Here is a 23567-nt window from a genome sequence, read left to right as displayed (position 1 = left end):
TTTGTTATTCTGGTATTTAATTTTTAACATTATCTGAATAGATTTCATTAAACTTTAAGTACGCCGAATGTAAAACTTATACTTAGACCACAAACCGTAGTTAAAGAATTGGTTCTACGATTTATTATTTTTTTCACCGCGGAACAACCGAAACCGTCATATCAATTCCGATCTTCAATGTCGAGTGATGCCTCTCATATCTATGATGAACTGTGAGCCGATATGAAATAGCAAAGATATTCTTAGGAGGGAGTAAGAGCTGTCAGGCACTCTAGACTAGAATCAGCATTGTTTGCTGGGATTTTCAGGCGCAGATTCAATGATGCTCGGCAATCAGTACTCGTAACATATATTCCAGCTTTTGATCGATAGGAATACAGCATCCATATTATCCAAAGGCTATCTACAAATTGCGTGTTCTAGCAATTCTAATCCCAGACTACTCGTGTTGCAGAACACTGGCGCCCATTAGCAGGTGGCCAAGGAGAATGACCAACAGCGATACTGACTTTCATATTTACAATTTGTGTTCGTTAAATATGGCCATGAAACGATTACGGCTATACATTTTGGAACAGCAGGCGGACAGTTCATACGGCTGCCATTAACTTTAAGACAAGTTCTTAACGTACGTGACATGGCCACCTGATATTTTAAATATATAATTTGTACCAATAACAGATGAATTTTAAAACATTTATATTCTATACTTCTATAGGCTCCGATTTTATTGTTTTGATTTTTTTTAGTTTTCCTACAGCTACGTCAGGATCTGCGGCCTGCTTACGCTTTGATGCCTTTTTCTTTTTCGGCGACTCCTCAGCCTCTATGTTTGTCTCCACTTTAATTAGCTCTACGAGAGCATCAAGCTCTACATTTGCTTCTGGAGCTGTATTTACCTCCTCGTTCTCCTCAAATTTTATGACATTGTTCTGTGAAAGGGATATATACAGTCAAATTAAATTCGTCAAGAATATATTGTAAGTGGACTTACCTGTGACTCAGACTCTTCGAGCAACAATTCGCCCTCGATATATGGCATGGCGCTACCTATATTAAAGTCCTTGATTCGAAACTTAATTTCCTGATCCATGACAATGTCATTTCTGTTTTGTTTCTTATTCGTAAATCGTATGGTTGTGTTGAACACTCGGTAGATAATAACGCTGATTTGATGTTTGGATATGTGCCGCACAACGCCATGGAGCACCGCACCAGCAACTGGCCTGAACACATAGAAATCGGCATTAATTAGCAAATGCAGAGTAGGATCATCGGCGCGTAACGCTGCCGTTTGACCCAAAACCTTAATGTTCTTGATCCCAAGCACTATTCCATTCACATTGCTATCGTATATGCCCACTTTGGTGCGGATGAGCAGCTCGTGCAACGCATGCTTAAAGTTACCCATGCCGTAAGGACCCATGGCCAGGTGCAGGTCTGTTTTGATGCAGCGCACGCATGATTCCGGGTTGGCGGCATACTGTTGCAGCTCTTTCGTCGTAAATTTTATGTATTTCTGGAGTATTTTGGCCATTCTGTTTGTCTATTGCTTGGAGCACTTGCAACCACATGAGTTTTTGCTGTTCCTCAATTGGCACTATGTCAACCCTAATACGCTAACTATCGTGCTCAGCGTATTCAACTGTGACACATCTCTAATATGAATTTATCGATAGCTGTACACATATCGAAGCATCATCTTTTTAGGGGTTGTTATGTTCAAAAACAGGAAATGATCGGGAACGTGGTAGAACAATGCAAATGATATATGTATGTATGTTTCTAGGTGGAATAAACTAGATTGTCACAGCTGGAACATTCTAATAGGTAGTAGAACAATTAAAACAAGAGATATATGTATATGCGATTTTAATGGGATAGCATTCGTTTTATTCGCGAATGAAAATGATTTCTTAAATATTTTCGCTTTCAATATAACATAATAAATAGTTTAATACGAAAACAATACATACTATTTTACAGGTATAACTCGATATATACATAAATATTGTTTCCTTTTTTTTTACAAAAGAAAAAATTAAAATTTAAGGCAATACCTTTTGGCGCGCCTTTTTTATTCAAGAAAATTCACTGAGTTGAGAAATATAGATTTATATATGTATACCATTCATCCGGTGTTTTCTTTTGCTGATAGATTAGGAACAGACCTCGAACGATCACGAGGCATGAGATTTGCAAATTGATATTAGCAACAACTTACAACTACGATTACATGCTTAAAATTAACAAGAATGTGAGCTTAGTTCACGTTGAAGTGCGGAAGAGTTTAGTGCCGGCGTTTTGTATTAGATTGATTTCAATAGTCAAACATTTGTGATGACATTCTTATTTCGATCGGCCAGATTATGAAATTTACCGTGCGATCCAAACGGCGTACGCATGCGTCTCGTAAAGGAGCGCAGGCAACGTTGTCCGTCCAATGGTTCCGGTGTATTAGAGGCAGCCAGAACAGAGACTACAAAAAATTATATTATAAATAATGAAAATCTTAAATGTATTTTTATAGTAAAATATATTACCTCTCTGCTCGAGCATCTTAATTTGTTTCTTTGCCTCCCTCAATTTGTTCATCAGTATCTCGTTCTTACGCTTCTCCACAGTCAGCTCCAGACCAAGCTGCAATTTACTCTTTGAATCCACAGCACTCAGAATTCTATTGTCAAAAAGATATCAAATTTAGAAAATACTTCTAGTCAAACCTATATGTGACTAAACTTACGGATGACTGTAAATGGACATGGAGCTGGGCCTCTCATTCGGCTCGGGATGCATCATTTGCGCGATGAGTTCATTAAAGTCCTTGCTCAACGCTGGTATGGCCGGCACCTCTCCGTTGCGTAACTTGTGCCACTCGGGTCCGTTCTTTGGCAATGGTCCGCCGCCAGCCACCTCGAAGAGCGTTATGCCCAGCGAGAAGATGTCCGCCTTGAACAGATTGCTATAGTCTTCCTGCAGTATCTCCTTGGACAGATAGCGGCAATCACCCTCCTCGACGTACGGCTCGTTCACGGACGTCACATGTCCTAAGTCACCAATTTTGTATGTTACAAGATTCTCAGAGCTGCGCAGCTCCTCGTACACGCTATCCATGCCGTCATCATCTTTGCTGACCTGCTGCTGTGTCTTGTGCGCAGTGGGATTCATGGTGGAGAATATGTTCTCTGGCTTGATGTCCATGTGCACCAAATCATTGGAATGTATATAACGCAGGCCCTCGATCACATGCATCAGCAAGATCTTAAGCTCGGATTCGCCCAAGCAATGCTCCTGGATTCGCGCATGCAGGCTGCCCCCATCACAAAATTCATTCTGTATCAACATATGATCGTCCTCCGCCCAGGCCGAATAGTAGCGAACCACATTGTCGTGCTTGCCCAGCACCGCATGCGCCCACACCTCGTTCAAGGCACGCTTTCTGAAAATGTGAGAAGTCGGATATTAATAAATAGACTTCAAGAGAGCTTCTGAGTAACTTACTCGAATGAGCTGCCCGCAACGGGTTTCTTGCTTTTTTTAATGGCATAGATGCAACCATCAAGTCGATTCACACACTGAAAGACGACTCCGAATTCGCCCACGCCAATGACGCTGACCTGCATGAACTCGCGCTTGAAACGACTGATGTTTGTGTCGTGCAGAGCCAATCGCTTGGGTGCCTGTTGATGTATCTCGCGCATGCTGTCCAGGCCATTGGCATCCTGTGCGCCATCGTCCTCGCCGGCATCACTGAGCAGAAACTTTTGCATGGCGCTCAAATTGAGATTCTCACGTCCGAACTGAGTGCGACAGCGCTTCTTGTTGTGCGCCAACAGACCTGTAATGAAGTAATAAACACGATATTCCATCTGATGTACATATGTTATATATTCATTTGTCACTCACTGTCTGGTGTGAAGGGATTCACATTGGCCGTGTCTTGGGGCTGCATCGTTCTGTGGTTGTGCAGCGGCAGCGAGCGCGGACGTTCTGTGACTTTGTAGACATCCTCACGTTTGACCGAATGCGCCGCAGCTGCTGCGGCTGATAGATGATTGCAGTTTGTTGTTGACTTCTGCAATATAGTCTTTGGCGTTGCTGGTGTGTTGAAAAGACGAAGTGCGCGCACTTTTTGGCATGGTGGCGACATGTCGTTGTCACGCGCTACAGCATTTGGTTTCTTTTTTTGTTGCGGACTCTCCTGTCGATCCTTGTCAAAATCGTCGTCGGCGAAGCGCAATTTGCGTGGATTAAATATCAGTGGCGACGGAGAACGCGAACGCATCTCGACGCTAGAGTCGAGTTGCTCAAGCGATGTGTCTTCCGCACTGATGATGCTCGTTTCGTGCTTGGACAAGCGAAAGGCCATGGCCATTGCAATTCCAATTAATTAAATACTTTAATCACACACTTCACCAAATTGCCGAACTAAATTTATTGTTGATTGCGTTTGCAGTTTGATCAATGTAAAAAAAATAAACAAAACAAAAACACAAAACAGTATTAAGTGTAGGAATGCGAAGCGCAATTGATCTTATATCGATATGTGCGTCCATCGATGACATTTGCGGACGGTGTCAATTATCGATATTATTCTATCGATATAAACAGGCACAGAGTTTCTTTAAAAAATTTCTTTCTGCATTCGAACTATTCTATTATCGATCGCAATGCAAAATCTTAAAAACTGCTTAAAGTTAAATGATCCAAATAGAGTTATTAGCTTAAAAATGATTTGTTCATGAGAAATTTGGGAAACAATACAAAACAAATCTCAATTTCAAAACTAATAAAATATGGCTTTCTATTGTGAAAAAATACAGTACAAACAAAGCAGTCTGACACGCTTCGATTGAAAAACAACAGTTGAATGTTTAAAGCTTACAGCAAAAGGTGAACCGTTTGCCTTTCCCAAGACGTTTCAATCACCGGCAGTGGCCAAATTTTCATTAGCCACATTTCAAGTTGCTAGACTATTAGACTTATTGCCCAGATCGAGCTCCATGCGACAACCGACAAGATAATTGTACCAAATATTAATAGCTTCCTGCGTCAACTGAGCTATATTCGAGGAGAAATCACAAATCATTGAATTGTTGAGAAACGTTAAAAAAAAACTAACGCAAGTATACTAAAAGCTTTTTAGTCTGGCTTTTAGTCGTAGTGCAAGTCGCTCTCATGGCGGCCTTTCCATTGGTGTTAATTTACTTACAAGGCTTAAGATAAGGTTCCATTTTTGTCAGGAAAAATATCCGATATCAGAGATTCTAAATATATATAGGAGAGGCGCTCATTGCTATTTCAGCTCGTACGCAGTTATGAAGGACCCTAAATTAACATGTTAATGGTTATTTTTTAATGTTATATTATTTTTCGAATATACATTTTTCAGTCCATTTAAAAGCGTCTTTTAATACATTTTCCATTTCCCGCCCGTATAATTGAAAATAAAACGAAGCCAAATTTTTTGGCATTTGATTTATTGATTGAATATTAATGTATTGTAGGTTCTACACGCACCTGTTACATAGAAGATGCGCATTTCAAAAAAATCATACATTATTATTATAATACTTAACTATGACGTAATGTATGAGAAATCTGAATTGGTTTGCAATAATTTTGCTTAATTTAATGAATATTTAAAAACACCTTACAAACTTGAAGTGAGAATATCATTCGGGCATTGGATCTGTCTGGCATTCAAGGTTAAAAGGGTTCGTTCGATCAATCTGATAAGTTTATATCATAAAATTGACATGAGGATAGAATTTCAATTGTCCGAAACGATTGATTGATTGATTTTCATATATTCCTACAAATTTAAGCTGCCACTTCAATATAATTACGTGATTTCTCTTTTTCGAATACAAAAACATTCTTAGCCTGATATATGTTTCTATATATGTTTGCATGTATTTATGTATGTTTTTATGTATCTATGAAAAGCAAAAGGTTTTCATTTATAATGAGGTGAATGACTAGATCGATGATACTAAAACTGTTTCGATCTGTAAATTTGAGTTGTTTGTTCGATGAGCGTTTAAACGGATATAAAAAAAATTGTTCTACCTGGCATTCTCAGTTAAGGTGGAGAAAATAGAGGAAGTGGGAGTGTGAAAAAGAGAGTATATGCTTAATGCTGGTGTATTTTAGTCTATAGATTATATTCTAAGCTAAGAATGTGGGCAACTAAAATGATTGACTGCCTGACGAACAGATAGGTAATTGTAAATTTTTGGGGTGTTTTTTTTTTTGTAATTTTTTTTTTTGTTGTGATTTTTTTCTTTTAATATTTTTGTGTTTGGTTGAAGGAATGAAAGAAGCAGCAGGTTGAGCCCTATTGTAAATGGCCAAAATCAGGTTCCTTGCAACGCTAGTCCCTAGACATGGAACGCGATACTGAGGAATCGCCGCGACGGCGCGACGGCGAACCGCGACGCGGCGGTGATGGCGATCGCGAGCCTCGATCTCTGTCGTCGTCATCATCATCGTATCGCCGCTTTACTGGCGGCGGCGAGTCCACCACTCCGCTGCCATTCCGATCCTGGTCACTATAACGTGATACCGAACCGTTCTCATCCCGACCATTCTCACGGGAGCGTCCAGAGCGACGTCCACCCGAACCAGCTGAACGGCTGCGTGAACGAGTTCCCGACTTCGAGCGAGTGCGACGGCGTCTCGATGTGCTGCGAGATCTGCTCATAGAGTTGCTTCTGCAATGAAAATTAAAGTCAAAGAAGAATTGAAATTACCTTTACAACATACTTTGAATATAATATAAATAATTAGAGCTAGCGAATGATTATTTCAAAATGTCTCTAACAGTCAGATAAAAACATGGCAGACCACATAAAGTATATATCAGATCATAGCTAAAACAAATCCTAATCAAATTTAATCCTATCCCAACCAGCACCACATGAGCAAAACTTTCACAAGATTTACATATAAATTTCATAAAATTTATTATCATCTTTAAACAAACACAAACTAGATACATTGTAGATCGCAAGTGAGCCATTGTTTAGCCATGTTTTTTGCCACCCTTCTTGTGATGCTTGTGACCGTGTTTCTTTTCGCCCTTCTTGCCGTGCTCCTCCTTCTCGTCGTAGCTGTCGCCGTATTTGTGCTCCTTTTTATATTTCTTGTGATCCTCGTCGTGGTGTCCCTTCTTGTAGTGACCCTCCTTCTTTTTGTGACCCTTCTTCTTGCCGCTTTCGTGCTTCTCGCCCTTCTTCTGCTCGCCATGATCCTCCTCGTGATGCTTGTGCTCCTTGCCGTATTTCTTGTGATGGCCGCCCTTGTGCTCATCGTCGTAGAACTTCTTCTCCTTGTAGTATTCGTCCTTGTTGAATTTCTTATGGTACTCCATCTCTTTGTGACCCTTCTTGTGCTTCTTCTTCTCGTGATGCTTGCCGCCCTTCTTGTGTGCTCCATGCTCATGCTTTTCTCCATACTCGTCCGTCTCATCATAGTGTTTTTTCTTCTTTTCACCCTTGTCACCATGATGATGCTCATGATCCTCCTCCTCGTGATGTTTCTTCTCCTCCTCGTCCCATTCTTTGTGCTCCTTGTGGCCATGTTCGCCTTTGTGCTCCTCATCCCCATATTTCTTTTTCTCATGCTTCTCGCCGCCCTCTTCCTCCTCGGAGGAGGCGGCCTCTTTCTTTTTGGCCGCTGCGAATGTCAGCAACAACCCCAAAACTAACAACACCTTCAACTGGCGCCTCATTCTGTCCAACTAAGCACTATCTTTCAGCATCTTTGGTGCTTTTATATCGAATGCCCCCATTGGGCTTCAGCCGATCGGCCTCACCGCAAAATCCACAGACTCGAGTGATGCAAGACATCGTTGGCAGACCCAACGACTGATGTAAATTTTCTGCTTGAACGCGTATTCAAACACCTTTTTATGACTAATCGTCATCTGTTGCTCGTAATCGAACTGCTCCGTCACTTACAATGGGCCTTAGAGCTGACATTCTTTATATAAATTTAACTATAGTGTGCCAGAAAAATGGAGGATAGACGAATAACCAGGCCAAGAGACATATGGTTGGATGGACGAAGATGAACTATATCAATGCAACTAATGGAGTCCATCGGATCATATTCTAATAAACTCTATTCTATCTCTATAAGCACGAATATTGATATATTGGAGACTGTGCTTTAAAAAAGCTACGTTACAGTAGTTTGATTAAGATATCTATTAATATATAATAAGATATTGCTGATACATACATTTAAAAAAATTGTTGAAATATTAGTTCAATATTTAAATCAATTTTAGTTCGATTTGTATTTCAGTAAAAAAAATGTAAATAAACGAATCCGTTTTAAGTAAAAAAATAAATTCAGTTTGTTGTTAATTTATCTTGCATATTACATTTTTATTGCTAATGTAGGTACACAACAAATAAAACTGTATTCTTGGCTGTAAAACTATAGAGTAACTGCTAAAAACTATATATGTACTTAAGCACTATTTCAAAGCACCAGAATTGTTGCTTCTTATTCCTGATGTTTGGATTTCTTTTTCTTCTTTGCAGGCGTTGCTTCTTCAGCTTCTGCTGGAGACGCCTCAGTTGTTTCTTCGGGTGCTTCTTCGCCCTTTTGCTTCTTCTTCTTCTTCTTTTTCTTTTCAGATTTACTTTCTGTCTCATCAGCAGTAGCAGCAGCAGGCGTTGCAGGCTCCTCCTCCTCCGCCTGCGGCTCCTGCTTAACGGGTGTTTCAATTTCTGAATGTTTGCGTTTCTTCACATGCAACGTGTTATCCGCCTCCGGCTGATAGGTAAATACCTCGCTAAAATGGCAAATGAGAAAAGTGAGCAAAAAACGCGAACAAATGCTTTAAGAGTTGCTCATCTCCACAATCTTGGAACAAGTTAAAAACTCAGTCAGACAGCCAAGGTTTTTCTACATTGTGAATTTCAGCAAATTGCGAAACCTTTTGTGATCATCATATAGAGCTTTAACTTGACCAATGCTGATGGCAATATCCGGGGAATATACTAACCTCTTGGCCTGATATTTCTCGAACTTGGCCCTTGCCTTGCCGGTGCCGGAAAGTTTCCGCAGATTGCCTTCCTCGAGCAGACGCAATCGCGACTCCAGCTTGACTTTGTGTGTCGCGCCCAACTCAAATGACGCCTCCTCGCCGAATGCATCGACTCGTGTGGCCAGTGACGCCTTCGCCGCCAGAGAACGCGACATCTTGCCCTTGTTCTTCTGACTAGCTTGACCCACCAGTTGTGCATGATAGATGAGACCATATTTCGGCGTATCTTTCTTTGTTTTCAGGGCACGGAAGAGCGCCTTTTCAGCACCCAATATCTGAACCGTGGACGAGGGATGCTTGGCTAAATTGATGAGCGAACCAGCATGTGCAATAAGACGGGCGCCAACAGTGTCGCCAACGAGTACCGTCAGATTGGGTGCCATTGCCATCATGCGAGCCTTTAGGTAGTCATAGAGATGAATGCGATAGTCGTTGATGGAAATGATCTCGTCACACAGACACTGGATGTTAAGCACATCCTCGTCGCTGATCTCAGTGCCCATTGAAATTTCGGCTGCTTCTTTAACCTGCTGCTCCACATCTTCGGGCAGTATGTCAGACAAGTCGGCTGTCGCCATATTGTCCCTGGTGCCCACCAGTTTGATCGTCTTGACAAAAGCAATATTGTCGGTTATCAGTTTGCCCAGCTCTGGGAAGTGCCAGCCATACCATTCACGGGCGCGCATCATATAATTGTTAAGTTCTTTGTCCAGGTCATCCAGCAAACATTGCGCCTGCACAATCATCGTATCAATCTTGTCCGGCGAGAACTTCAGCTTGTAACGGGAGAGCGAATGGGCCAGACCCAGAGCCATAGCTGTCATTTCTCGCTTAGGCAGGCCACCCAGAAGACTATCCGCCTGCTGGCGTATGCAACGCATCAGTTCTTGCACGCCCGTATTGTAAACACACTGAACCGACAGCTTATCCTTGATGGCTGTGCCCAATTTTGCATCCGCCACCAGGAGGGATGCCTGCACATCGTCGACGAGCAGCTTCTTCAGTGTCTTCTTTAGTGGCTTTGATACTTTGCCCTCTACGGCCGCAGTGGCCGCAGCAAGCGCTTCTGTGGTATCATTGAATTTTTCAAAATGCTTCAACTTCAGCAATTTGTTCGCCTTTTCAGGTGTCTCAAATTCCAAGTACAAATTATCGACCTGTTCGAGTTTCTTTTCGTCGAGCAGTTTAAAAATTGCGTAGCCCGCCGGCGTTTCATATAATACAAACATATTGCACTTTTAGTGCATTAATTTAAGTTAAAAATTATTTTAGTCACGCAGCAGACACGAACTTAACCTTCTTTAGTCTAACGCCGCGTGTAAAAGAAAAATCCAAAATGAGGCGTGCAAACACGTGCGTCTGCACACGCCAGTGTTGCTCTTGCCGCACATATTACGATAGCCAGCCTACACACACTATCGATAAGTTTCTGTTATCATACAAAACGCGTGTTGTCTAGAGTTATGAATAAATTTAACAATTTTCATCTACAAAATGTGATTATAGTAACCACTTTACTTTACACACTATATAAATAGTTTAAAATTAACATACTTCAGTTACATTAGTATTGAAAAGCATGTTACCACAATTCGATAAAGCGCGCCTTTTTCCAAATCAAAATGTGTATGCACTGTTTTTTAAATCACCACCTTGAAATTCACCATGCTCAAACAATTTTAAATATGATATGCAGAGTCCATGCATATACATATGTATATATGTGTGTATACATACAATACAAAATTATGAATGAAATTGTCCACTAACCTGCGTCGTTGTCTAGCCTTCCGCTCGCGGCAATGGCGCGCAAAATGACCACGCATGCCGCACTCATAGCACTTATCGTCGCTACGACCGCCGCCGCCTCCTCGGTCACGTCCTCCTCCAAAACCACCACCGCCACCACCTCCTCCGCTGCCACCACCACCACCTCCACCTGCACCGGAACGAGCGTATTTTCCTGTGGATAATTCTACGCGAGCTCTGCGGCCACACAATGTACGTCCATCCAGGCCACGCACCGCGTCAGCTGCATCTCGGGCACTTTCGAACTCAACAAATGCGAAACCTGGCGGATTTCGTGCAATCCAAACACTGCGCAAACTGCCATAGGCACCAAAGACATACTCTAAATCGTTCTTTCGTGCGTTATTGCCCAAATCGCCAACATACACTTTCCGGTCGCTAGGATGCCGCGACATTTTCTAGCTTGGGTTTGTTGGTGGGCGCTGTGAAAATCGCAAGCAGCGCAGTGTAGCGCAGAAAAAATCGATTCGAGTACAAAACTTTCGCGTTTGTTGCCCTTGTCAAAAGCACATTCGGTTAATCCAAATCTTGATTGCTTATCATCACTTTATGTAAATATCTGTGACTTTCTGTTATTTAGGCACTATATTTATTTCGGCACAAAACTTTTTGCCGACTCGCAAAATGGTTGGGTGAGTGAACCAAACAGTGATGTTCACGAAACGAAGCACTAGTTCAAAAGTTCCTTTTTGTGAGGAGCAAAAAAAAAAATGTAAACAATAATTGAACTAGAGAAGAATTAGTGTGACCATACTTATTATATATAATTGTTTCTAGTGAGGTGAATTTCTACACTATCGATACTTTAAGGCCGGTCAATGTTATTCTTTCTTCGCGATATTTTTAAAGCTATTAAATTTACATTTTATAAATACGATATATTTTCCCATTAACAATAATAGATAATTTAATTTTCAAATTATATGGTACGACATAAATGAACGTTTATCATATTAACACAAGTCAGGGCTTCAATAACAGCTAGCAGGCAGTAAACAGTTTCAATGGCCATTCAAAAGAATTAAAACGTGTAACTACTTCAAATTAATGAGAGGGAGAGCTCTGATTAAATAAATATTGTTTGAATTTTGAAAACCAATATGAAATTGCACCCCTGACGCCTAGATTGATAAATATATAATGCAACCGTGAGTTGCCGATTGTAAGAGACTTGCGGTGAATTGTGAATGGCTACCACCATTAAACGTGGCGGTGGCGAGTTTTCTATCATAAGTTAGGTTATATATCGTATGCATCAAATCATACAATTATTTATAAGCTAGTTTTTTAAGGAAAAAACACTTAAATTTAGTGAATTTGCAGTGCGAAATCTTTAAAAAACCACAGACGAACACTTGGCACAAACGGTAAGCATGAACAACAACACAAATATAAATTTTACATAACGAATTTAGTGCTTTATAAAAAAACGAAGCCTATGCCTTTCTTTCCAAAATTAAATGTGCGACAGCAGCAGCTGCCTAGTGTATATATAGATTTGGTGTTTGTAATTATGACGGCCATAGGAGCGATTTGCGTTCATCATGAATATCGTTATTTATTTGTGTGTGTGTTACAAACTAATTTTTACTTCACATTTTCCTAATATAGTGGAAAATTTCATATTTTTATACATACGAAAAATGCTATGTATAACAGCACACTAACACATGCATACACACACAAGACACATCGGACATTCGCATACACACACATTAGTACAATACTCACACATCGACACGTGTGCGCTTGTAAGCGTACTTGCGTATGTATGTATGTATAAAAGATTGCGGTGCAAAATACAAAAATCATGCGAAATTTTAAAATTGCGTAGTAAGAAACCGCACTAATTTATCCGAGTTGTGGAAATGTTGAATATTGTGTAAATTTTGTGTGATATGCGCCGGTAGAATGAATACTTCAAATTTGCAAAAGTATTAAATATAAGAAGAAAAAATAGTTTATGTGGCATAGTTTCATTTTGCTCGCATTTGTGTCTTTTCAAATCAGTTCTTCAGATTTCTTTGTTGAAGCATTTTTGTCGTCACCGACAAGTCTTCCATTTTGTTTTTTTTTTTTTTACTGCCGCCGCGCCGCTACTGCTGCTGCTCGTGGTGAATTTCTCGCACTTCATGCAACTTATTGCGTTTGTATTTAGTTCTTGTAATTAAGCATCATTGACGCGTAACAGCGTACATTTTGGTTTTATTTTATTTTATGTCGTGCGTATAGTGTATATACATATATATTTGTTCATATGTATATTTTGAGGGCATTGCTTTTTGTATCTTTCCTTTCATTTTACATTCGCTTTCACATCGCACATGGCGTTGCCACATGGGTTTCAAAATATTTCTTTTTCATACCAAACGTACGCATGTAGCTACAGTCTCGCAAACACTGTTTAAATAGTTTCTGCACACTTTGTTGACTTATAAAATAATATCGTGAGTGTTTTCTTCTAAATATTGACATCATTTTTATTAATGAATGTATGTATGTTTATTGATAGATGTAGTGGTACATAGTATGGTCCTTTTTTTCGCCAAGCAAATCGTGTGGCAAACTAGAACAAATGGCGCGCAAATGTGGTGAGCCGGCACTTTGCTTTACGCTTGCCCTGCTGTCCGTCATTCTGTTTTCACCATTTTTACCTTGAGAAAAAAGTTCGTTGTTCTCACAACTATTCGATAGGCACTTGTGGTGCGTATGTGTGTATGACGATGGACGTAGGTGTGTGTGAATGTAAAATGAATGACGCTGTGGCTATAGCTGGGACATTGCAACGATAACTCTACGTTAGCGCATGTTGTTACACGGCGAAAAGAAACGTTAAAAAAGAAGAGAAAATGCTAGTAGCAGTGTGTAAAAAGACAAAACGGCAATCAATGACCAGCGCGCTTTAAAACCACATGAGAGCAAGCGGAGCGTTGCAAACGCCGAACAACTTGTGAACGTGTACAAAAAGCAGTTAGACGGCAAGAGAATAGAGTATACATATATATGTATATGTATTCATGCTTACATGTATGTGTATTCAAGTATGTATGAGTACCGGCCGGTTGCCGCAGCGCTGCTGCTCTTTACCTGCCTTTCATAATAATTTGTGCCTATTTTAGCTGCTTTCTGTACATACATATGGTACTAATGTATGTGTCAATGCTTTCATGGCTATGTGTGTGTCTGTTTTATTGCTGTCATCCGTTCTCTCGTCCAATGTGGCCAGAGTTAATTAAGATTTAGTTTTAACTGTTGGTATTTGTTATACTGATCTGATTTACATTTTTTTTCTTTACACATAAAAACAACTTCCGCATATACCGACACATGGACATCGCATCGTTGTTAATAATTAGAAAGTTACGTGTAAACGTCGTGGCTTTTGTTTAATTATTTTGAATAATAAACATATAAAAAATATATATATAAACTTTGGCAACTAAAACCAATCCCAAAACACACAAGCAACAACAACAACAGCAACTAGTGTAAAATTCAAAGTGTAAACAAGAAGCTACAACAAGCGACAAAACACAAACGGACACCCGGCAACATTTTCAAGTCCACAAGTGCAACATAAACAGCAGCAAAATTACGTCAATTATTGAAAATCTACCCGGCGCAATAGCTCACAATCATCAAAACAACATCATGGAAGAAGACGAGAGGGGCAAATTATTTGTTGGCGGCCTGTCCTGGGAGACAACGCAGGAGAATCTGTCTCGTTACTTCTGTCGCTTTGGCGACATTATCGATTGTGTCGTTATGAAGAACAATGAGAGTGGCAGATCGCGTGGATTTGGCTTTGTTACCTTCGCCGATCCCGGAAATGTTAACCATGTTCTTCAAAGTGGACCGCATACACTCGACGGACGCACGATTGATCCGAAGCCCTGCAATCCTCGTACGCTGCAGAAGCCGAAGAAGGGCGGCGGCTACAAGGTGTTCCTTGGCGGTTTGCCATCGAACGTGACGGAGACCGATCTCCGCACGTTTTTTGGTCGCTATGGCAAGGTCACCGAGGTGGTCATCATGTACGATCAGGAGAAGAAGAAATCACGTGGATTTGGTTTCTTATCTTTCGAAGAGGAGGCCTCCGTGGAGCATGTTACCAACGAGCGTTACATCAATCTGAATGGCAAGCAGGTGCGTATTTGTAAATTGTAGACATATAATTAAGGGATAAGATTTTCCTATATCGATAGAAGAGTTAATTTAGCAAATAGTAGCGACGATTTTAATAATACCAGTTTTATTCATTACTGCTGTAATATAGTATAGTATGTATGTTAAATATAAAAATGTAACAAAAAAAAATGTAATTTTTAAATATGATTTTGAAAGGTTTAAGTCTAGATTACCAACAGAAAACTGATATCGTGATCACATTACAAGTATATGACATATAAGAACATTGAAGTTGAATGCACACTGTAAAAACAGACTGACAACTGTTTTATAAACTTATTCTGATAAAGAAGAAATGTATATAAAATAGCATGACAATGGTGACAATTTGTATAAAGAACATAGTTATAAATTATGTAGAGCGTAATATACTTAGGCTTTAACTGTCATTTTGTCAAAAAATTTGGTCTTAATATGATTGTGTGTTTTGCAGGTGGAGATTAAGAAAGCTGAGCCACGCGATGGTTCCGGTGGACAGAACTCGAACAACAGCGCTGTGGGTGGTGCCTATGGCAAGTTGGGCAACGAGTGCAGCCACTGGGGACCACATCATGCGCCCATTAACATGATGCAAGGCCAGAACGGTCAGATGGGTGGCCCACCATTAAACATGCCGATTGGTGCGCCCAACATGATGCCCGGTTATCAAGGCTGGGGTACTTCGCCGCAGCAGCAGGGCTATGGCTATGGCAATAGCGGCCCGGGTTCTTATCAGGGTTGGGGAGCACCACCCGGTCCCCAGGGACCACCACCGCAATGGTCGAACTATGCTGGACCCCAGCAGACCCAAGGATACGGCGGCTATGACATGTACAACTCGACTTCGACTGGAGCACCGTCGGGACCATCGGGAGACGGCAGCTGGAGTAGCTGGAATCTGCCACCCAACTCGGGTGGGCCAACAGGCGCACCAGGTGCTGGCGCCAGCGCCGGCACGAACATGTACTCGCGTGCCCAGACATGGGGAGCGGGCGGACCATCGACCACTGGGCCCGTGGGCGGCATGCCGCGCACTGGACCCGGCAACTCGGCCTCCAAGTCTGGATCCGAGTACGATTATGGCGGCTATGGCTCTGGCTCCGGCTACGATTACGATTATAGCAATTATGTTAAGCAGGAGGGCGCATCCAACTACGGCGCCGGTCCGCGATCAGCTTACGGCAATGACAGCTCTACACAGCCACCGTACGCCGCATCGCAGGCCGTCTAAGGAGCCAGCGCCCGCGTGTTGTCTCGTGTCATCCTGCGGCCCCCAAGAGGTGAATGATGAAGATGACAAAAAGATGGTGGTAATTGTAAGCTAAAGCGTCGTCTGTTCGTTTCATATTTTTAAAAGATAATTTTTATTTGAGATCAGTTGTTGAAATTAATTAATGTAATTCCTGTGTACACAACAAATAATTTAAAAACATAATTTAACACACACACAAACAACAACACAAAATCAGCTTGAAAGCAAAATCCCTAGCAAAAAAGAAGGCAGGTACATAGATTTATATATAATATATATATATAAATATATATGTATGTGTATGTAAATGTATGTATCTATTATATACATGTACATATACATACGTATAGATATAAATATATATGTATATATTTTATAGCGATGAGTATGTAAAAATTCATAGGCAACAACAAACAAACAAAAAGCACTCAACTCAATCCAGAGCAAAAAAAAAAAAACATTTTTCATGCGTTCCCCCGCCCCTTCTTGACAGTCGTATATTTATATATGCACTGATTCCTGTCCCTCCCTATTAACAATAACAATCCAACTAAAATTACAAATACATGCATATTGAAAACAAAAACACGAAATTAATAATAATAATAATGATAGAATTGTGAAGATATAAAAGTATAAAGATTAGCCAATTAGAGACACAAGAGAAAAGTGTACGGAAAACCAAGAAAAGAAACTTAATATTAAAAAAAGAAAGAAAAGAAATTATAAGAAATTATACATAAAAACAAAACACATCCCCTTAACTACTAAAATTAGTAAATACAAATTCGAAATTGTACATTTAAATTGACTAGTTGGCAAAAAAAAAAAAAAAAAAAAAACGAAGTAAATGAAAAAGCAAAGCGCATCAGGCCCATGTGTCGCGCCTCTAGCTTGAAGCAAACAAGCAAGCAATTTGGCGACAAGGCGTAGCAGTAGAATAACAGTAGAAAAAACAATTATACAGGAAAAACATAAACAACTTATCTATATACAAACAGTTAAGAGTATGGACAGCAGAGCTGCTTGCCTTAGCCAATGCGTCTGCTGTGGCTTATTGCGAGCGTGGACGGAGGCGTGGCACATTTGTTTCGGACGAATTTGGGCGCTGAACAGCAACAGCAACAAGAGAGAGAGAGAGAGCAACAGCAAGAAAAGGGAGAAAAACACGTTACAAAATTTATAAATCTACCATTTAAAAGTAAAGTAAACACAACTAGCTAAAAGTTAAACTACATATATAAAGAAAACCTAATTAATAAGCATATGTCGTATGTCGTTTGCATGTAAGCGAAAGTTGAACTTGAAACTAGAATTATATAATGTTGGAATTATTATTTAGTTAAAGAAAAACGGATTGAGAGAACCGCTAATAACAGCAGCAAGAGCATGATTCACTAATACTGAAAGCTATAAAAGAAATACAATACAAAACGCTCTAAACAATTAAACATAAAAACAAAACAAAACAAACAAAAAAAAAAACGGAAAAAGAATAAAAGAAAAAAACTATATACATACTGATATACATCTATATATATGTATATAAGTTTATAAACATAAATTTAAACTACAGTTAAAGAAGCAGCATAGTAAACAAAAGTCATAAGAGAAAATAGATAAAGTGAGAGAAAGAGAAAAACGATGCTTAGAGTTGCGTTGCACATTTTTTTTTAATTTTCATCGTTTGCCAAGCAGACAACAACAATTAGCACGTGTATACATGAGTGTGTGTGTGTGTGTGCACTCGGCAAACTGCTACCCACACACACGTACACACATTCAGACTCACGTATATATATACACAAACACACACACACGCGCGAAGGAGAACATGAGAATTGCATATATTATTGATTATATACATACATTTATATATAAATATATATATATATATATTTCTTTAATTACTTTATATATATTTTTTACTCTTAACATACAAACATGATCATTTGAATATGTTATGTAAACAAAAACAACAAAAAGTAAACTAATTTTTAAATAATTGCGATTTTACAATATATTATTATTACATATTACAAAAACCTTACGTACATATATATATATTTATATATATGTATATGCTTATTTACTCTAATAGATACATTTATACTTACATATATACATATATACAAATATGAAGTAATATTTCTTTGCTATTACAAACTACAAAACGTAATTTTTAATTTGTTGATTACGCGATCATTTTACAATTACAATATACAATACAATGCATACATATTACCGCATACATACATACTACATACCACATACATATATACCTTACTTTATTTTTCGGTGATTTATTGCATAATGTGTTTTTTTTTCGTCTAATTTTTACAAATCTATTTAGCAAGCCAATCCTACAATCATAAATTCCTAATTTAATTTCGTTTAAATTACAAATATACATATAAACATATGCTTAAATTTTTTTATATAATTATACATTTAAAACAATCTTTAACAAAGTAAACTAACGTAAACAATGCAAAAACTACACAGTAAAAGTTAAAACTAAATCTAAAAAAAAATAAGAAAAAAGAAAAGAGAACAACAAAGTAAAATGGAACGTATGAAAAACGTTTGAAATTTTGAAAAAAAAAAAATAACAAAAAATTTGCTTTTGTTTTCCTTTAATGTTTAAATTAAACTGCAGCAAATGTGCTGCGCTGCCGTTCGTACGTGTGTGAGTCTCGGCGAGAATGGTTGTCTATGTATGTGTGTGTGTTTTTGTGTGTGTACATGTCTAATTGTATGTTGTATATAAAAGAAAGAAAAATCAAACAAACGATAGAAACGAAAAAGCACGGCGCTTGGCAAGCGGGACGCACGCGTGGCGTTGTTGAAGATTTGTTCACAGTTGAGGAACAGAAGTTCGTTTCATTTCCTTTCCGCTTGTAATTCTTTGTAATTTCTGTATTTTTTCCAGCAGGCAGCGTCAACAGCAGCTACCATCAAGAGCAAGAACAAGAGAAACAGTAGCACTAACTAACACAATGAATAACGGCAGCAAAAGCTGCTGTACAACAGCAACAACAACGTATCAGGCTTAACCTAGACATTTAAAACCGTTATATGGCATGCATGCATACAAGCGTGCATGTGTGTGTATATTTATGAATATGCACACTTAATTGAGTAAAAAAAAAAAGAAACGAACACAAACAACTACAACTAATATTAACAATTGGTCAAATGCAGTTAAGAGAAAACACCTGATGTAATTTTATAAGCAAAACATTATTATTATTATTATTATTCTGAGTAATGATCATTGCATACTTACATCTACATATATATCTACAAATATCTTTTGTTTATTACCAAGACACACTTTTTTCATACAGAAACTGTTAAAAAGTTTACAGAAAGGAAACAAAAAAATCTAAAAGTGATGTTTAACAATTTGAAATAAGTAATGGTAAAATTAATAACTAATTCAAGGAAATACATATACATAAATAGTTAAAGCAAGGTTTAAAGTTATGGAAAATGTAAAAAATTATTAAAAAAACAAACAAAAAAAAAACACTGACTGTTAATTGTAAAACAATTTCTTTTTAATCCGTACGATTTATGATTTAAAGTTAAAAACAAAAATTTTTAAATAAAAACCTAATAAATGAACTACATATATATGCATCTAAACGTAATTACAACTACTATATACAATTATATATATACATATATATTACTATATACATAAATATATGCGTAAATATATCAATTTAACAGTAAAAAATAAATCTAAATATTGTACTAAAAAAAAAAAAAAAAAAAAAAAAAAAAAAAACAAACAAACTATGCAGATAAACCATACAAAAGATGCAAAAATTCACTTCAGTAAATGATCAGAAGAAAAATGAGGTTTAGATTTAATAAGGATATTGTTGTAGCATATGTCCGTACATAAGAATCAAGGACTATATATATATGTGTAAACGCATATAATATTTGAACCTGTTTGTTTTTTTTTTTTATTCGTTTTTGTGTTTTCATTTCGTGTATTTGGTTTTGGTTTTTATTTCGTTTCTATATATTAGTGAATCGGAAATATATACAGATATATATCTATATGGCATATATGTATCCATATTATTTTTGTTTTCTTTGTTTTTACAGATTGTGGAATATAGGCACAGTACAGAGAAAAATTGATCTAAATATTTGCTTTTTCTTTTTCCATATTGATTTCTGTTTTGGGTTCTCGAGTTGTCTTTTAAGATTTGTTATATAAATAATATAACTCTGCTTCAAATTCGTCGATTTTTAGATTTGATAATGAAAAGAGATCTAAAAATTAAGCAAAAAGTAAAAAACTTAAGAACAATGCGCCAAAATGCAAAAGCTGCAAGAAATTATATAAAAAGAAAGAAGAAACTGCGAAATCTGAGAAATAGAAAACAAGAATAAATATGTAAACTTAGAATATCCAATGTAAAGTCCGTTGAATAAGTATGGTTATAGTTTGGGTTTACAATTCTCGACTGGTATCTCATAATAATAGTTAAGCTAAATGAAAGTAAGATTAAATATTCGTTTTTTTCTTTTCTACCCGAAACAAATTTTCTTGATAAACTATAATGATTTGAAATAAGAGTGCGAAAAAAGATATAGCAGTTATCTAAGCTAAATTCCTAAGACAAAAACGATTCCACCTAAGACACCTTTTGTAATGACTAAATTTATAGACAAAAACACACAATAATAATAATAGTAATAATAGTAATGATAATGACAGGCAGAGATTGATGTTAGACTTAAAGATGAACATGAAGAAACAGCACAACCACTCAAAACTTGGTAGCAGATTCAGATCTTCAGCACTGACTGCGCGTGTGTGTGCGCATATACTTTGTTCTCGAATTGATTTCGAGGCGTGTTATATGATATGATATAATATATGATGCATATAAGTCGATTTGAAGATTGTTATACTGTGAAAATTATTTCTTACATAGACTCGCATTTTAATTCGTTTTGATTTTTCACTCTGGATTTCAATTTTTTCATGAGGTATGTATGTGTATATCTATATATGGTATACAAATTAATTTAAAGAAATAAGCCGAAAAAAAAAAAAAAATTAAACAGTAAACAACCGTAATTTGTATGTAGTTTAAAAATAATAATAGACATGAGAAAAACCCGAAAAAAATGAGAAAAAAAATATGCAAAATAAAACCAAAAATTGAGACTGTTAACAAATGCAACAAATGAAGCAGAGAATAAGATGAAAGTAAAGCTTAAACTAAAATAACTCTTAACTCGTAATACAAGAAAAAGAAAAAAAAAAAAAAAAAAAAAAAACAAACGAAGAAATCTAAGAAATCTCAGATGAATAGGCTACCTATATAAGTTCGTCTAAGGAAAAAGAGCAGAGACAACAGCAACAGAAGAATTTTCCAATTTTTTTTGAATAGTTTTTGTTTTACTGCTTATTCGATTCTATATATATATATATACATATATAGATTTATATATGCTATAAATGCACTCCATTTTTGTCAAAATATTCGAGTTCTTTTTTTTAAAGAACTTTTTGTTCACTTTGCATTAGAAATACACACAGCCACATACATATATACCTATACCTACATCCACACACACACACACATCTACACTAATTTTTGTTAACTGTGTATGTATAATGTATGGCTAAAGGCGCGACTAAAAGTTTTTTAGGTACTAAAAATACATATATAACTGTTTTTATTTATGATAACTAAGCGTTAATTACGACAAATGTAAGGCAGGCTAAGCGAATACTTTTAGCTGTAGCTGTAGCTGTAAACTGAACAGTTACACACTTACATACATACATATAGTTATAGCATGTAAAGCAGTTGTAACGGTATTTTTAGACATTTAAGTGTTGCCAGATGTGTGAAGTGTTTGATCATTCCGGTTTAGCTGCTGGGCTTTAATAATACAAACAATATGTATTTAGTTAAACTTACAAGATTTTACGTATCACACACACACACACATACACTCATACACTTATAGAGAAAAAGCTATACATACATATTATACGAAATGTATTTTTTTTTTTAATTTATCTTGTTTTACTTTTTCTAGACTTTTCTACTTGTACTTTTTAGAGATAACAAATTAGGAACCGAACCTGTAATGAGACAGACAAGTTGCATACATACATAGAAATACAAAAAAAAAAAAAAAAAACATAAACAAGGAAAAATATTAAAAATACGAAAAAAAGCGAAACGAAAAAGTAAAAAAAGCTAAGGAAACATAAACTACAATGGAAATTACATACATACATATAGTGCGAAAAAGACAGAGACAGAGTTAGATTTGCAAGGTTTTAGTTTACGGTAAACTTAATGAAATTTTTTACAATGTATTTATACATACCTAAATTTAAATTTTTAATTAATTTTTTAATGTAATACGAACACAGTGCCTAAGTAATATCAAAAAACAAAAAAAGTAAATGAACAAAAATCTGTCAAAAAAGAAAACATTGTTAATAAACACTACAACAAACAAATAATAATAATTTATAAAAGCAAAATTTTAAATGAATATAAAACATAATTAGAGAAAAGCAAAGAAAACTTAAGCAGAATACATATAAAATATACAACCAAAAATACAAAATTACATAATTGTATAAATGGAACACAACTAACATACGAAGTGAACAAAATTCAAAGCAAATGCAAGCAGAATACGTTAAAAAATACACAAATGGGAATAAATGTATAAATGTAACTGACATACTTAAACAATATTCAGAAGCTAAAAAAAAAAAAAATAAATAAAAATAAAACAAAAATACCATACTAATAAATATAGCAACGTACCCCCTACATACGTCTCTCTTTCATATAAATATATATATATAATTATCAAAATATTGCATAGAAAACAAGTACCACCCACAATAATTTGCTTATAGATCTTCAATATTTGATTTCTTGCGAAAAAAGATCCCAATTAATATTTGTTATCAAAAAATACTATATAAAATACTATACCTGTAGTATAGTATACAAATATCTAGGCAAGCCACATACTTAAATTAAAAACAAATGCAAAGTTGAATATTATTTACAAAGTTTGTTTATAAAAAAGTATATATATATAATTAAATATATATAAATATTATAGAAATGCAAAAAAGCGCTATATAGAGTATAAAGTATAATTTATTGTAATTCATTTATTGTATATTCGTTTATTTCTTGGTCTGGCAATTCAAGTTTTTAAATTTCAATTGTTTAATATATTTAAATGAAAAAAACA

At 36.8% G+C, this 23567-nt stretch overlaps 5 protein-coding genes across 8 annotated transcripts; 1 reads left to right on the top strand and 4 right to left on the bottom strand.

Moving 5' to 3' along the window:
- Positions 1-150: 150 nt before the first annotated feature.
- On the bottom strand, positions 151-1614 carry LOC6577161 (DNA-directed RNA polymerase I subunit RPA43). Of its 2 annotated transcripts, XM_015165528.3 has the most exons (3): positions 1307-1398; positions 995-1226; positions 151-932 (listed from the first exon to the last, which is right to left on the bottom strand). In XM_015165528.3, the coding sequence occupies exons 2-3, from the start codon at positions 1091-1093 to the stop codon at positions 705-707; spliced, it is 327 nt and encodes a 108-aa protein (XP_015021014.1). In that variant the 5' UTR covers positions 1094-1226; positions 1307-1398; the 3' UTR covers positions 151-704. The 2 variants fall into 2 exon arrangements, with proteins under 2 accessions (XP_015021014.1, XP_002003130.1); XM_002003094.4 differs by having other exon boundaries at positions 995-1614.
- A 243-nt stretch (positions 1615-1857) lies between these two features.
- LOC6577160 (wee1-like protein kinase) lies at positions 1858-4787 on the bottom strand. The gene is made up of 5 exons (XM_002003093.4): positions 3907-4787; positions 3502-3838; positions 2744-3439; positions 2544-2677; positions 1858-2479 (listed from the first exon to the last, which is right to left on the bottom strand). Exons 1-5 carry the CDS (start codon positions 4373-4375, stop codon positions 2328-2330), a joined length of 1788 nt encoding a protein of 595 aa, XP_002003129.2. The 5' UTR covers positions 4376-4787; the 3' UTR covers positions 1858-2327.
- Positions 4788-5478: 691 nt separating this feature from the next.
- Positions 5479-11539, bottom strand: LOC6577159 (probable splicing factor, arginine/serine-rich 6). Its single transcript, XM_015165527.3, has 2 exons — positions 10835-11539; positions 5479-6716 (listed from the first exon to the last, which is right to left on the bottom strand). Exons 1-2 carry the CDS (start codon positions 11266-11268, stop codon positions 6377-6379), a joined length of 774 nt encoding a protein of 257 aa, XP_015021013.1. The 5' UTR covers positions 11269-11539; the 3' UTR covers positions 5479-6376.
- Positions 8376-10409, bottom strand: LOC6577157 (nucleolar protein 58). Its single transcript, XM_002003090.4, has 2 exons — positions 9023-10409; positions 8376-8809 (listed from the first exon to the last, which is right to left on the bottom strand). The coding sequence occupies exons 1-2, from the start codon at positions 10291-10293 to the stop codon at positions 8518-8520; spliced, it is 1563 nt and encodes a 520-aa protein (XP_002003126.1). The 5' UTR covers positions 10294-10409; the 3' UTR covers positions 8376-8517.
- Positions 11540-12083: 544 nt separating the features above from the next.
- LOC6577156 (heterogeneous nuclear ribonucleoprotein 27C) lies at positions 12084-19824 on the top strand. 3 transcript variants are annotated; one of them, XM_032729165.2, is made up of 4 exons: positions 12084-12240; positions 14230-15019; positions 15495-16320; positions 19228-19824. In XM_032729165.2, exons 2-3 carry the CDS (start codon positions 14525-14527, stop codon positions 16269-16271), a joined length of 1272 nt encoding a protein of 423 aa, XP_032585056.1. In that variant the 5' UTR covers positions 12084-12240; positions 14230-14524; the 3' UTR covers positions 16272-16320; positions 19228-19824. The 3 variants fall into 3 exon arrangements, with proteins under 3 accessions (XP_032585056.1, XP_002003125.1, XP_043864865.1); XM_002003089.4 differs by having other exon boundaries at positions 19225-19824; XM_044008930.1 differs by lacking the exon at positions 19228-19824 and having other exon boundaries at positions 15495-17894.
- Positions 19825-23567: the final 3743 nt, after the last annotated feature.

The sequence above is a fragment of the Drosophila mojavensis genome, unplaced genomic scaffold (assembly GCF_018153725.1).
Source record: "Drosophila mojavensis isolate 15081-1352.22 unplaced genomic scaffold, ASM1815372v1 contig_36, whole genome shotgun sequence".
NCBI classification, from domain to species: Eukaryota; Metazoa; Arthropoda; class Insecta; order Diptera; family Drosophilidae; genus Drosophila; species Drosophila mojavensis.
The sequence above is the reverse complement of the archived record's forward strand: the minus strand, read 5'-3'. Positions and strand labels throughout refer to the sequence as shown.

Excerpts from the sequence above, each read along its gene's own strand:
- LOC6577157 (XM_002003090.4), bottom strand. The coding sequence starts at position 10,293 with ATGTTTGTATTATATGAAACGCCGGCGGGCTACGCAATTTTTAAACTG. Across the intron at positions 8,810-9,022 it reads GAGAAATATCAGGCCAAGAG|CGAGGTATTTACCTATCAGC; the intron begins GTTAGTATATTC and ends TTGCCATTTTAG.
- LOC6577156 (XM_032729165.2), top strand. The coding sequence starts at position 14,525 with ATGGAAGAAGACGAGAGGGGCAAATTATTTGTTGGCGGCCTGTCCTGG. Across the intron at positions 15,020-15,494 it reads TCAATCTGAATGGCAAGCAG|GTGGAGATTAAGAAAGCTGA; the intron begins GTGCGTATTTGT and ends TGTGTTTTGCAG.
- LOC6577159 (XM_015165527.3), bottom strand. The coding sequence starts at position 11,268 with ATGTCGCGGCATCCTAGCGACCGGAAAGTGTATGTTGGCGATTTGGGC. Across the intron at positions 6,717-10,834 it reads AAGGCTAGACAACGACGCAG|AAGCAACTCTATGAGCAGAT; the intron begins GTTAGTGGACAA and ends TTTTCATTGCAG.
- LOC6577160 (XM_002003093.4), bottom strand. The coding sequence starts at position 4,375 with ATGGCCATGGCCTTTCGCTTGTCCAAGCACGAAACGAGCATCATCAGT. Across the intron at positions 3,440-3,501 it reads GTTGCGGGCAGCTCATTCGA|AAAGCGTGCCTTGAACGAGG; the intron begins GTAAGTTACTCA and ends TCACATTTTCAG. Across the intron at positions 2,678-2,743 it reads ATGTCCATTTACAGTCATCC|AATTCTGAGTGCTGTGGATT; the intron begins GTAAGTTTAGTC and ends TTTTGACAATAG.
- LOC6577161 (XM_002003094.4), bottom strand. The coding sequence starts at position 1,537 with ATGGCCAAAATACTCCAGAAATACATAAAATTTACGACGAAAGAGCTG. Across the intron at positions 933-994 it reads TCGAAGAGTCTGAGTCACAG|AACAATGTCATAAAATTTGA; the intron begins GTAAGTCCACTT and ends TCCCTTTCACAG.